The sequence below is a fragment of the Centroberyx gerrardi genome, chromosome 12, assembly GCF_048128805.1.
Source record: "Centroberyx gerrardi isolate f3 chromosome 12, fCenGer3.hap1.cur.20231027, whole genome shotgun sequence".
Taxonomy (NCBI): Eukaryota; Metazoa; Chordata; class Actinopteri; order Beryciformes; family Berycidae; genus Centroberyx; species Centroberyx gerrardi.
In genome coordinates, this window is record NC_136008.1 from 8,238,902 (window position 1) to 8,253,778 (window position 14,877).

At 44.4% G+C, this 14,877-nt stretch overlaps 1 protein-coding gene across 1 annotated transcript in view; it reads left to right on the plus strand.

The window, feature by feature from the left end:
• The first annotated feature begins 3,482 nt into the window (after positions 1-3,482).
• Positions 3,483-14,877, plus strand: part of iglon5 (IgLON family member 5) — an 86,633-nt gene continuing 75,238 nt past the window's right edge. The window contains exon 1 of the mRNA XM_071926611.1: positions 3,483-3,543. Within this exon, the coding sequence (XP_071782712.1) occupies positions 3,483-3,543 (61 nt within the window). The remainder of the gene's footprint in view (positions 3,544-14,877) is intronic.

Sequence of the window (14,877 nt, forward strand, 5' to 3'; positions counted from 1 at the left end):
GTTTAGGCAACTGAAACTTTGGTTAAGATTATGGTAATGTTTTGGTTATGGTTAAATAAGACTAAAAAGAAACCTTACCTATCTGTGTGAGCTGGCAGTCGAACGCGTTTTGTCGGAGTTGAAGATAAATGTATCCGCCCATCCACCTCCCCGACCTTCACACACTTACTTTCCATCGTGCTATTTCAATGTCAAACTACTGCGTGTTTGTAGTTATTTCTCCTCCGTAATCCCTCTGTGATGAGGAAAGTTATTTCTCTCACATTTTAAGCACATATTTGCATTTTAAGACATTGTGTTCACTTCACAAAAAAAGACCAGGCTGGCCTCATACCTAATGCATCACTGTATAGTCACAGAAAGGGACACGCTCTCAGGTATTGTTGCTGTAGTAGATTCCCGCTCTAGTAAGAATACTATGACAGGCTCTCAAAGTAACAATGTGAATACGTGTATGCAAGTCATGTGTGTGTAAGTGCTGCATTTGTAGTGGGTGTGAATGAGAGTGTGTCCTAAAAGAAGCATTTCCAACTTCAAATACAACGCAAAACGCTGCACCATTAAACTTTCCGACATTAAGAAATATTCTTATGGCCTCAGCCTTCCCACAAGCCCATTTCCGCTGTAGAGGATGGCATATGATGGGAGCTGGGGAGGTGTGAGGGTAATTGGCTTTGTCAAACTGAGTCAAAATGCAAATTTATGTCAACATTTTCTCAGGTGTTTCTTTTATCCAGTAATTTGGAACAGTGGAATACAAACAAACGGCAACTTGTGACAGGTATATAAATAATTTCCGTGAATGCGGGGGAAGCCTGGCTGAATTACTGATTGCAATCATTAATGCCATTAATGAAGCTTCGCAACTGCGTATCTTTTGCTCGGATCACCTTTTTCAGTGTCACGCAGAGGCAATGTTTCTATGCTAATGAGGGAGCTGTACAATAACTGTCCTGCGGCATTTCAGTGCAAATATGTCCAGAAGAGGAGGAGGACATGCTGATTAGGGAGAATAGCCTACCATACTGAGCTAGGCTTAATTGTTTTGTACAAACAATAGAATATAGTTAGGGCTGTATAAGCCATGTTGTTTTGGTGTTTCCCTCAGGCCAAAATTATAGGCCTATTCTCTTTTTTATGTTGCTTGTAATGTCTTTCTGTTGTCTGTTATGGTCTTACTATTTGTGTATGTTGCTTTACTGCAGCTGATACACCAAATGGGATTAAAACAGATATCTATTCAGTTTCAGTTTACTGAATCTATCTATCTATCTATCTATCTATCTATCTATCTATCTATCTATCTATCTATCTATCTATCATGTTGACTCGGTACACAAGATATCACTCTGCTGCATGCATAAATCACTAATTTATGCATGAGTAAGCTAAAAAACAAGAAAGCAACATTTAAAATAACAGCTTAATGAGCCAGTGGTTAACATTATAAACGTGATTAGCTCACTCTGCTGTGTCAAATCTAATTAATAGTGAATAAATATATAAGTGTTTAGAAGTTTTGATTAGCTGACTCATTAATTAAGGCTGGGTTTTCTTAGGGCCCCCCTGATCATCCTCCTTCATCTTTCATCATGAGCAGATATGCAGTCAGTTTTTTTCCCCCCACTGTATTATTATTCAACTTGTTGCCATACTATCCTGAATGAATGCTTTTGTTACTGTCCTGTATTAAACATTGGGCAGAAATAAAGCAATACTTGTTGATTCAGGGGATTAAGAAACCAATGCAACAGTCAAAATGAATCGATAAATCAACCAATAAATAAATAGATACAGAAATATATAACATCCCAGATAAAGACATTGCAAAAATGGACCCAATAGGTGCTGCATGAGCATGTATTTTGCATGTATGTTGTGTGTGCGAGTGTGTGGCCATGCGTGTGTGAGTGTGCGTGTGTGTGCGTCCATGTGTGCCTGTGTGTGTGTATGTGCACGCGCCTCTGACTCTAGGAGGTCCGCTGAAATATGATGCAATATGACTGTAATGAACTGCCAAATGTTGGGGAAGAATATGCATAAATTTGATATAAAAGGACGCTGGGTGTCTCTCAGCTCCCTCTGTAGTAGCCTCTGTGTCTCTCATCATCAGGTCTACTACCATTCATGGCAAAGGTGATTAGCTCACCCTGCGAATTGCCTTTTTAGAAAATTAGATCTTCTCGATAGGCAACTGCAACTCAAGCTTTTAGTACCGCGCTACTAGATGCAACACAGAATAATGGACTAATATGCTAACAAATGGCTCATTAGATGCAACTTCATTACAAAGTACTTAGGCATAAATACAAAGTGTCACCCTCAATGGGTTTGTGTTGCCTGCCATTATGTCAGCTGCATGATCAGGCGGTGTTATCTGCAGTGCTGCATGTTAGTCTGCTCTTTCTGCCCTGACTGTCCACCCAGTCTAACTTATGTATGCGGGCAGTTGTCTCACACTCTTTACAAGCTTCACGTTTCCCCCATTCTAACCAAACAATATTCATTCTCATCAAATGTGTAACATCTGCTCATCAACAACACAGCCCCCCTCTCTGTCTGTCTCTCTCCAAAAGCCCAGTATCCGAGCCCATATGGCTCCACCTGCCCCTCACTCAACCCCACCTCCGTCCCTGTAGTTATTATGCCTGCCTGTCCCCCTGTGGACTGTTTTCTCTGAGTACTGCAGCAACACAGAACTGGCTATAAATCACATTGCATTATCACCGCGCCGTGCTCGCCTCGCGCTCTGCCCGCCCACCGTGCGCCTCCGATTGGCCAGCGCGGCTCCTTGGCCAGCCTCTCGGAGCGGAGCACCAGTGCAATCGTAAATCCCGCCTCCTTCCTTGGGGCTGATGATTGGAAGACGGGGGCTCTCCTTGAGCTGTCAATCATGCGCTTTCTTGTGCGCCTCGCATCCAGTGCTGCTGCCTGCGACGCGCTGAGTGCGGAGCGACGGGACGCGCTGCATACCAACAGAGACATACAGGAGCAGGCTAATTAAGGCTAAAGTGGCGACTCGCGACTTGCCAGGACGCACAGACTCCATCCCGTATTCTGTCAAAAAATATATTTATGTCAAGTCATTGGACAGCTGAAATTTTACCTTCGCCTCCTATGCATTTTCGAACACATTTTTTCTTCTCTTCAAGGCATTGAAAGCTAAACTAACATAGTGTCTGGGATATTTGTTTTTTTGGGGGGGAGCTTCAATATTTTGGTGGTTGAGTGTGGTTCCATTTAGGAGAAGATAAACAGCCCTCTCCGCCTTCTCAGACGGGGGTCATCAAAGGGAAAAGTCAAGTGGATAAGACTGATGTTTTCGTCCAGTCACATGTAGAAGCGGTGGACTATTGCTGTTGACACTGGCTAAACATTCCCTGGGTGTTTTTTGTATATTTTCCCCGTAACTGTACCATACAGGAGGAATAGGACGGCATTTTGTTGCAAAAACAAGCAGAGAAATCAATCACAACTCCATCATGGGCTGCCCCGTCTTGCGGAACGCGTTTGCTGGTTTGATCCTGGTTTTGCTGTCGAAAGGTAAGTTCTTGCGGGCTACTTTGACGTTCTGGTGATGGTCGTGTGCTGCCGCGGCTCTACGCATGTATCTTCGCCTTTCATTTTCTGAAAACGGTGGTGGAGGTGAATACTAATGACGGGGGGTCTACCTGCCTATGAATCACGCGTGTCTGCTGTGCCATTGCGCGCCAGTTTTCCATTTGCTCAGAGAGAGTGATGCTGTGTGTGCGTGTGTGTGTGTGTCTGTGCAGTGCGTGACTGTGCGTGCGTGCGTGTGAGCGCAGCACCAGGTTCATCTCCAAGCCAACCTTGCGTTCCAGTGTAAGCTACGAGTGATGCATGTTAAGATGTTTACTTGGGGGAAAAAATCTGAGACTCCCATCCCCAGTCTTCAGTGAACATTCCTTTACGTGACATGAATGGTCCGGTATCCCACGCACACGACGCACCACTAGTGCAAAGAGAAAGAGAGAGAGAGAGAGAGAGAGAGAGAAGGGGGTGGGGGTGGGGGGGGGGTCAACATAAGGAAAACCTATAGACAATGCAGAGAGACCCCAGAGAGAGAGACAGCGTTTTGTTCTCTGTCTTCAAGACCAAGGTCGAGAGAGAGAGAGAGAGAGAGAGAGAGAGAGAGAGAGAGAGAGAAAGAGAAAAATGGTTAAGGATGGGGGAGTGGAGGGGTGGGGGGAGTGTGTGTGTGTGTGTGTGTGGGGGGGGGGGGGGGGGGGGGGGTTCAAACATGCACTGGCTGAGTAGTCAAGCCTTCCCTCTTTCTATCACAGGCAGCAGCATCTCATCCATGACTGAAAAACAGATTTACTTAAAACATCCCCTCCAAAATTCTTCCAGCTCTAAAGCTCTTACAGTGATGAGATAACTGCACAACCAGAAGATTCAGATGGCATTTTAAGGAGCTTCATTATGAATAACACAAACAGGCAGAGAGGGCTGTGCTGTTGTGCTTCATCCACCGGGAATGCAGACCTGGGAGTTTTTAAAATGCTGTTCAATTTTTTTGATCTAATATGCTCACCGCAGTATTTGATGTTGCTCATATATTGCTCATGCATGGTATACTCACCAAGCACTCTAATTCCCCCCTGCACATTGAGCATGGACACATATGCACACACACACACACACACACACACACACACACACACACCTGGCTCAATTAGTCTCCCCTTCGCCACGTGGGAAATCAGTATATAAATAAATTACTCTGGCCCTTAATAACAATAATTGATGTGTCAGAGCAATAAGATGTGAGGTTAACAGCCCGCAGATGCAGGCGGACTATAGCCTCCTGCTCCTGAGCTCCTTGTGGGCAGGAGAGCCCAGCTGGTCATGGTTGGCTTGCCACAGCAAGCCCCTTCTCCACACCAGGCAGAGAGCAGACGGACGGCCCTGCAGGACATACACTGCACACAAACACAGCACACAATAGCCTCAGCACCGCAGAAGCCAACTCTGTACGACCATACTGCCTCTCATCTCCGCTTTCAGCCTTCTGAATTTGCAACCTGTGGGTCTGCAATATGAAGCTTAGACAAATCATGCAATCCACAGTGAGAATAATGGTTTTAAATCGATGTAAGTTGGGCACATTGCAACCCACAGTGAATCAGATTAATCTTGGAGAGGGATCCTCCCCGCTCCTGGCTGCTGAGTTGCTTTAGGTCCACAACACGTCCGTCTTATGAGGAGGAATGCATGCATTATAAAGGAAGAACATGACTGTTAAAAGGGCATGGTCCTCCGCTTGTTAAATCATGCAACAGAGGAATAAACCTGCGCATCTGTGCTGCTGAGAGTCAGTCCAGTCTAGTAGATGGTTGCCCAATTCCTTCACCACCACTGTCTGGCAGACTGTGTATGAGTTATTAGTGCTGGGGTATCGATGTGTAAGACGAACTCCCCTGAATGATTGTAGTACAATGTTGTATTTGTCAAAATTGAGAAGATTTTATTCCCTCTTGACAGTGATTATCACTCATTGGCATCATATATGACAAAACACCATTAAGAGAGAGTGGCATTTTGTCTTTCTTACCTTCAATGACACTGAGAAGCAGATAGCAAAAAGTATTTCAGACCTCTTGCTACAACGGCATGCAAGTCAGGTTGAAAAAAGGCTTTTTTGTTCTGCAAAACACCATTATTCAAAAGCATCTTGCTGGCTTGGTGTGTGAATGCACATACTGTACCATGTCCTCACTATTCCATGGATTTAATGCCCAGCTCCTGGCATGCTATCATGCCTTTTCTCTACCAAATTTATTGTCTCTTCTCACTTTAAATTTCTGTGAAAGCACAACTTGAGAGGGGTGGATGGCCTGGTGCCCACTCTCCGTATAGTAAAATATCTACACATTTCTGGCACACAACCTTTCCGCACTTACTCAAAACCAGTTTCATCTATGCTGGAGACGACACGCTGTGAGACTTTGCTGCCCACTTATTTTCCCAATGAGGGCTAATTAAGGCTGAGAATATAACCACACACCCCCACACCAAATTAAACAATTTACCCTCCACACAAAGGATTTCTGTTATGACAGAAACCTGCAAGATCTGATTATGACGGTAATGCCATCATTGATTTAGCGAAGAGTGAAGATAATGACAGGAGCAGTGCTTCTGTATGTGGCAGTGGCGGAGCCAGACAATTTTCATTGGGGTGGCCAGGCTGGGTCCGGTATTTACTTTGGGGTGGCACAGAAATCTGTGTCTTGTTCATTTTTTTCTGCGTAGCGCGGTGACGTATCCAAATAGTCACTATTTTGGGTCACTCACCTTTTCATTCACTCACTCAGGCGACAGTGACTGCTAAATGAGCACCAAGCTTACAAGTGCACCATTAGGAATCATAATGGACTTGCAATCTGTAGTGCCAGTTTCGGCATCTGGTCTATTTTCTCCGCGTGCTGCGGCGCATATTTCACAGGAAAACACCATAGAAATACACTATAGATGGTCATATCTACATTATATCACCACAGAAGCACAAATATATTAAATGATCAACTTACCAGGGTCTTCACTGTTGTTGTTGATTAATCCATCTGCACTGATGCAAGTTTTTCCAGTTTGAAATCTGGGGGCAGACGGCCCAGCGAGTGACAGCGTTCATCCAATCAGGTGCAGCAAGGAACCAATATCGAAGCACGCCTATCAAGCGTCTAATACTGGGAAGAAGCGCGATCCCTCGCGTGAAATGATGCCTCTGTGAAAACACACCATCAGGCTACAGGCAGAGTGCTGTTGAACCGGTGGGAGATGGGCACCACTACAACAGGATGTGCGCGCAGCTAAAGCGTCCGGCAGTGGTGCTGCGGCAGTGCAGGAATGGTTCCGCACAGGGGAAAACATTAGTGATGCGATGCTTGGGGTGGCCAATGGGGTGGCCAGGATTCAGCGTAAGCCACCCCCTGGCTCCGCCATTGGTATGTGGTGCTACATGGGTCGCAACAGAACTGTGTTTAAGATTATATATGAAAGGATATTTAATATGATAAGAATGCTGTAAGGTTTCGGTGAGTAAACGACAGAGTTTTGATGAACTTGACCTCTGAGTGGATGCTGTGTTTCTTCCTCCTCGTTGTACATCTCAGTAGCCGCTGCTATCCTGCAGTATGTAAGGGGTACTCCACCACCGAAACCTTACAAAGTTTGAAGTTTAATTCTGATGAGTCAACAGCTTGCATCAAATTAATCTCAAAGTTAATGTTGACGTTGAATTGGAAAAAAAACAACAGATTTTATAGATTTCTACCTTAGATGTTAGATAGATGTATACCTCAGATATTCATTATGGTTGTTATTAAATCCCACTCTCATGCTGTGCTGCATATATATCATTGATGCCATGTTCAAACAGTCCAACAGATGGGTTTTTCCACCAGCATGCACCGCTACCTGACAACTGTGATGGAGGCTGTGGTAAGAGGAAGTGTACGGGGCACGGACACAGGTGAAAACAGGCGGGGTCGCTTTGTTGCCCACCATCCTTCTTGTATCAGCAACATATGGGGGCCAAGTGGGGTCAATGCACATAGCACATGTTAGCACGTAGCCCCCACCGCTCGACTGGATCACCAGCCTTGGCGTGGACATGAAGAGCTGGGAGATGCTTCGGTGTGCCAGCATCAACAGATGCCTTGCGCTCCTAATCTGGAGGGGCTTGTGTTTTCTCTGCCTCCCTTTGAAATCCACAGTTTCTCTGCGCCGTTGTTCCCCATGCTTGGCTTGCATCTGCGTTGCCATTTTGGCAGGTTTTATTTATCTGCAAGTGTTGGAGTGAGAGGGCTTGGATTTGGTCTCGAGAGCCTGGATGACAAGGGTTGGTGGTTCAAAGAGCCTCGGATGGGTTTGTGGTCTGAATGTTTTTCCCCAGGGTGCAGTTTTTTATTTGTTTTGCTGGGCGAGGTGGTGGAGGGCCATGGTGTGGAGTATTCAACACCTTCCGTTGAACCTATTCATTGCACATACTGCGGTAGCTGAGTCAAAAAAAACCTTCGGAAGATCAAACTGTGTTTTGACCCAGGACTGGCAGAGACGGGCGCTGTGATGGAAAATGAATAGACAAGGTGGATTCTGTGTGGAAACCTCATTTCTCATGCTGGCTGGATGGAAGGTTGAGAATTTATATACACCAGTGTTGGTGGGTGTAGGTAAGTCAGCAAGTGTTGCTATGGAGAAGGGACCATGGAGTGAGAAGAAACTCAGACAATCCAAATTGCAAAACCATGGTGGGTCAGTCAAGGTTAAAATAACAGACACTTTGAAAAAGTGTAAAAGAAATTGTTGAAAAGCGTCTAATTTGCACTACCCATTGTTGAATCAAGTGTCAAGGTGCCTGTGGATGTTGCATAAACACTTAGTACTTTAATTTAGTAGTGAAACAGCTATTCATCATGAATGGTGAGATTTTACTCTTTCTCAGATGTCTCGTGGATGCAATGCAGAAGAATTGTGGCATACCTAGCAAACACTGACAGTGTTTTTACTGGATTTTATGATGATTTAGGTTTCAGATCCATATCAAGGACTACTACTACCAAATACTACCAAATGGACTTGAGCAGAAGAAAATTTAGAATTGTATTCATTGTCGTACATTCACTACATGGGTTTTGAAACATTTCCAATTACTGGCAAGACAGAGATGAATAACCCCTGAGCTGGTGACCCCATGACCTGCTGGGGCGATACTGACCTCTGCATTGCGTAGTGTTAGCAGCTATCAGGCCAGCGCTCTGGCTGTCGGGTCATGGGTTCAAATCCCTCGCGGGTGTTTAGCCACAGCGGTACGGGAGACGAGGCGGTGCGGCGCCACCTCACTGCCCTTGAGATTTCTCCTGTCGGTTTTGATAAACACTTCACTGGGCCTCACATATTGGTTTGGGGGTTGGCAATTACACATAGTGTCAGTGCCATAAATAATGATTACAGCAAGGCTTGTTTGCAATTATAATTACAGTTATAATATATGGAGTTCAGTGTAATGGAAAGGAACTGGGACCGTTTTCAACTCGGGACAGGTAGTTATACTGTGTTTAATTACTGTAGTAATTCCCTTCCACGCAACCTCCCTCGTCCTTCGCCGCGTCCCGTTCCCAGCTAAAGCCCTGCGTTGGTCTGGGCTTGAATATGTACATGAGCAGTGGGCTCTCACGGTAATAGAAATGAAAAAGAGCTATGTTTTATTTAATGCAGGCAGAGAAGGATCGTTCAAGAGGCAGCTGAGTGGCTGTAGAAGCCGAAACAAGTGGTGGCTCATATGCACTCGCATAATCCCATACACACACACACTCTCTCATAAACACAGACAAATGCATGCAAACACACACACTTTTACACACACACACTCACAAAGAGATAAACATACACATTCATACATACTTGGAAATACTCTGGTACTCTGGGATACCGCCTTTTCTTGGGCCACCGAGAAGATGAATTTCAACAATTCCCCCGCTGAAGGTGCAAGCAGTAAATCAATGGAGAGCCAATGGAGCCTGGTGCACCCAGCCTTGAGGGAGACAACGGGACGTCTTCATGTATATATACATCAGCCGGGATATTAATAACTCTCATTGATCTCTTCTCAATATCGTTCATATAGCGGGAAAATCGAATGTAAGCCTTCAGCACAGAGCATTCTTTTGGTTTGGAGGCTTCAGTCCAGACTGTGAATTGAGCTATCAGGGGAGAGACAGAGAGAGAGAGAGAGAGAGGGGGGGGAGGGGAGGAGGAGAGGGAGAGAGAGAGAGAGAGATGTTTTGTTGTTTGATGATGTGCAGATGTTACACATTTGATTGGAATGAATATTGTTAGGGGGAGAGAGAGAGAGCATTGTGTGATTTTCCTGCCTCTCTTTTTCTTCCTTCTAGTCTTTTTTGTGCCAGGGAGTTAGCATCATTGGAAACACAATTCAGATTAGTGCAGGCGGCTTGTCCTGGGGGAGCCGGGAGGGACGAGGGTCCCGCTTCTCTCCCTGTCCTCATTACCAAAAGACAAGGAGCTCGCCGGCAAATCAATGGAAAAGGCTTAGGCGCTAATGCTGGCCATGCCTGGTGATGGGACTCAGCTTTGCGTGTGCGTGTGTGTCTCTCTGTGCGTATGCCGCGTGTGTGTCTATGTATTAGTGTTAATGTGTGTGATCCCGCCATTGTGTGTGGGTATGTGGAAGTCTAATCATTTGCGAAACAACAGAAGGCTAGAGAAAAACATTAGTTTCAAACGGCTGCCGAATTGCTCGCCGTTGGAGTAACCTCAATACCCCCCGTTAACTGCGGTGATATTTACCGCTGGGATATACGATAGCACACAAGCCCTTTAATTACGCAGAGATAACGTCAGATTCATCAGTGAATCCATTTAGCCCAATACTAATACTGTTACCATTGTAATTATAATTGCTCTAGGCATTGTTGCCATGACTACTGTTACTTCAATAGCCTGCAGTTGTGTACAACTTCTTCCACGCTCACAAAAGGGAGCAGCACCTTGGTATTTCCTGTCAACAACCCCCTGCAGCGGAAGCCGGCATCAAAATAACGCCGAGCGATCCACCTGTCTCACGGCTCAGTCTGCGCTACATCTGTTGCCGCTGTAGCTGATGTTGTTGTTCTCACATTTGCCTTCATCCCATCCTCGCGCCTCTTGTTTTGTTTACACAGGTAAAACTACTGGGTGCAACAAATGCTAAATAATGGTTTCATGTTGTGGATTTTCAGCCCCTCCGCCGCCTCTGACATCTCACGGCGCTGGAGGTGTTTCTGGGTCTGTGGAGGGGAAGGGAGGGCAAGAGGGAAGAGAGGGAAATAAATAAAACTGAGGAAAACAGATCAATAAATATTTCAGCAGCTGCTCCCTTCACAGACTTCTCCTCAAGCCATAAGAGGTAGAGAGGTGGAGAGAGAGGGAGAGGGGGGGATGGATAAAGAGAGAGAAAGAGAGAGAGAGAGAGAGAGAGAGAGGGAGAACAGGGGTAATTGTGTTCCAGACTTACATTCACAGAGAGCGAGAGAGATGGAGGGCGAAAGAAAGAGAGGGAGAGGGAGAATGGGGATAATTGTGTCCCAGACTTTAATGGACAGAGAGAGAAGGCATGAGTGAGGGGTGGAAATGCGACACAGGGTGTGCTAACGAGCACCACATACCACCATTGTCTCCTATGGGAACAAAAAAAGGCGTATGAGAGGCTGGGCCCCTGGACTTAGCCACTACATAATGGTGATTGTAAGAATCTCTCTCTGCCTGACTTTCACATAATTCTAATTCCTGTCAGGAGTTGGCGACAGACCGTGTGGGTGTGTAGTTTGTGCAGTGAGCAGTTCTAAATGATAATGAGCTGGTCAGCAGCTGAGACGGGAAACGTGTTGCTGTGAATCAGGCGTGGCCGGCATCAGTGCCACTGCACTCCAATTATCAGCTGATACTTTCCATTCGCTGCCCACATTGCCATGAAACTCAGATTAACACACGAGACGCACATTATATGCAATATGTGTATAGTCCGGTGTGTATGTTTAATTCAGGGAGCGAGGGGCAGGTGGGGAAGGGAGAAAAAAAAAAAGAGTATATGAAAGTGGACAGGTCGGAGAGATGGAGGAGTTATGAAAAAATGATTGAAGGAGGGCTGCTGGGAGGGAGCGGGGGAAGAGAGACAGATGGCGTGAGGGAGGAAGTGTGTGTGTGTGTGTGGGGGGGGGGGGGGGGGGGGGGGATGCAAAGACCCGCAACAGGCAGTGATCGAGATGGATTGATTTTGCAGGCAGATGATTAGGTGGAATAAAAAACATGGCAGGTTTATCCTGCCAATGAAAACTGTGTTTGGGTGATATTGCCGCGAGTGGGAGTAGTAAAATTGTTTCAGGGTCACTTGCTGTGTGATATTGCGGCATTAAGGAGCTGGTGCTAATGTGATATGCCACTGGTTAGGGAGTCATTCCAGGGAGGCAGCACACCTCTAATAAGATGCTCATGCAGTGTGCCCACATGATAATAAGTGGTTTGGAGCTTGTCGAGAGACTCCACAGGTTACATAAACTATTAAATTTAGATACCCCTTCAAATTGCCAGCATATACAGCAATCAAATAACAGCATTCCATGTTTTGGTGCCGCTATTTGGAAAGCAGCGTAATTGGGAAAACAATCCATCTTGATGCCCAGTGGTAGGCAGTGCTCGGCGCTGTGGTCGCCCACCACTCAGAGCCTATCGCAGCGCTACATTGCTGCGATGAAGAGATATGCCACAATTTTCTTGTCATTTAGGGCCGGCACGTGGTATCGGTTCCAGCTGCGACGGTGCCAGTGGGATTTTCTTGTAATAAAGTGTCCATATTAGTGCAACATCCTGACAGTAAAGACTCAGTTAGACAGAATTTCACTAAGGATTTGGCTTAAAGGGACTTACGGGAAATGTTCTACATTGGCTTGAAAGATTTCGATTCCTGTCTCCATTATCACAGGGCGTCGGGTGAAATCGCTGCATGTAGTCAATGCTGCGCTTCGGAGAATAAGATCACAGAAAATGATTTTTTTTTTTTTTTTTTGTGATATTGTGGTGCTTTTGTGGTAATTGGGATGTTAGGTGAGATTTCACCAAACGATTGTGCTGCAATAGACCTTTAATTGGGTTTGGGAGAAGATTCTGCTGGGTTATTGTGTTATGATATTTCACTAATTAGATGTGGGGTTGGATAACACTAAAAGCCTGTGTTGCTCTTCCCAGTTTTGTAATGCACAGAGTGAAATTCCATTAGTGTTTGGACGTGCGGAGCGTATGCAGAATATTCCATTCAGACATTATTTAAGACATTTCAAGGATATGGTGTGCTTTTAAACCATGCTTCAATCAAATTTAGCTCCTTTTTCTGGCAGGAATTTGGCTGAATAGTGCCATCTAATTTGTTGTGTAATATCATTCCTGGGGTACAAATGTGATTTCCAAATTCCGCTCGGAAATCCTTTCTTTTTTTAGACATTTCAAGGCTGCGGTGCGCTTTAAAACCATGTGTCAATTACTTTTCTTTTCTCTTTGCGTTACGAACGGTATTAAATATGACGGAATTTGGCCAAATAGAACTAATTAAAATGTGTAATACCATTCCAGAGATGCAAGCTTGATTTCCAATTAAAATACTCCTTTCTTATCAAACTGTCCATGTTGAGGTATTGTGCGCTTCTGATTCCAATCAATTTGTCCTTGGTTGATGCTATATTTGGTATACTTTACATTTAGTCCATTAAAAACAGCATATTTTAGCAGCACATTCTTTTTTATGAGTTATTCAGTGGAATCATTCTGTCATAGCAACGTAACATCACACTCTTTTCCCATTAAGGAGGCACTGACTGTATCGATGTGACCTTTATCTGGCCAGCAGACCTCCAATTCCATTAAGAAATAATGAAGGTGTCGGAAAAGGGCAATTAGCTACTTAATGTTGGGAAACAGTACTCTAATACAACATATTTTTGCTGACAAGTCAATATCTGTACCCAACAAAAACGACCCTGTTGCCGTCACTGCCATGTTAGACATTATAGAAATGAATTTGTAGATGCAGGTTCCGTTGAACTTGTTCCTCTTCCCCATTAAAAGCAAAACCATGATGTGCATTTCTGCTGCGACGGACGAGATGAAAAACCTCCTGCGGTAGAGATGCCTTCATATGCTACTTTGAAAATGAAAAAGTCTAGTCAGACTGAGCGACAAAGTGATGAGAAGAAGTGATGTGACCCAGACAAAATAAAACGTGGAAAGGTTCAAGATAAATAAATATAGTCTATCAAAAGCCCAAACAAATCAAAAATCCACATCAGACTGATATCAGAACAATACCCAAACCATTGAAGGTTCAAATCAGACAATATTTGAACCATAAAAGATAAACAACACGATTCAACACTTGTTATTAAACCCCATGTTGTTCTATCTATCTTAAATATCTGCTTTACCACACCTATACAGTTAACTTTGTTTGTTATTTTCGGTGTGACAGCTGTAATCAAAATTGATCTGTATACCATGGGGAGCCAGCTAAATCAGACATGACAAATGTGGGGCAGACAGTGCAGGTGTTTTCTCAATCAGCCCGACATGATTGATCCTCTCTTGAATCCATCATGATCAGGCCGTATTGACATTAGGGTTCTATTAAGATTTTTTTGACAGGAGAAAAGAAAGATAGCAGCTCATCGACCACGGCGCAAAAAGTTTCAGCCCAGCATTGCATTTCAATTCAGCCAACTGAGCATTTATAAGTCCAAAAAGTTGGAAGGAATTCTGCTAGTGCTATTGATTTTCCTTTAATTAGATTTTTTACTAGACTGGTTTGTGTGGTGGATTAATGTGAAGAGTTATGATGGTGGGAGAAGACTTGCCTGAGGGTTCAATTATTTCAGACAATTAGGGCAATGATATCATATATATGTAATGGATTGCACTTGATTAAAGCATGTTTTGTCACTCGAGTTTGATATCATGCTCTGAATACGAAGCACTTGAGCAAATGTGTTTGATATCACGATCTGAATATGAAGCACTTGAGCCAATGTCTGTCATTTAATCCTTCATTTCTGCTCACTGCATTACAACATGGCCGCAGTTCTCTAATGTATAGATGTCCGTTGTCAGCATTTTGACAGTGCAGTTTGATGTTACACGGTGATTTTTTTCTTCTTTATGCGGGGAAATCTAAATGAGCACAGACTCTGTTTTACACAAGTGCGCTGCGCAAGCTGAAATGGAAGAAGATACAGCACAAAGTTGTACAGTGAAATATTTATAGACTTAAATGAATGCCTTTGAAATACTGTATCTTTGAAAGCATAGCGTTTT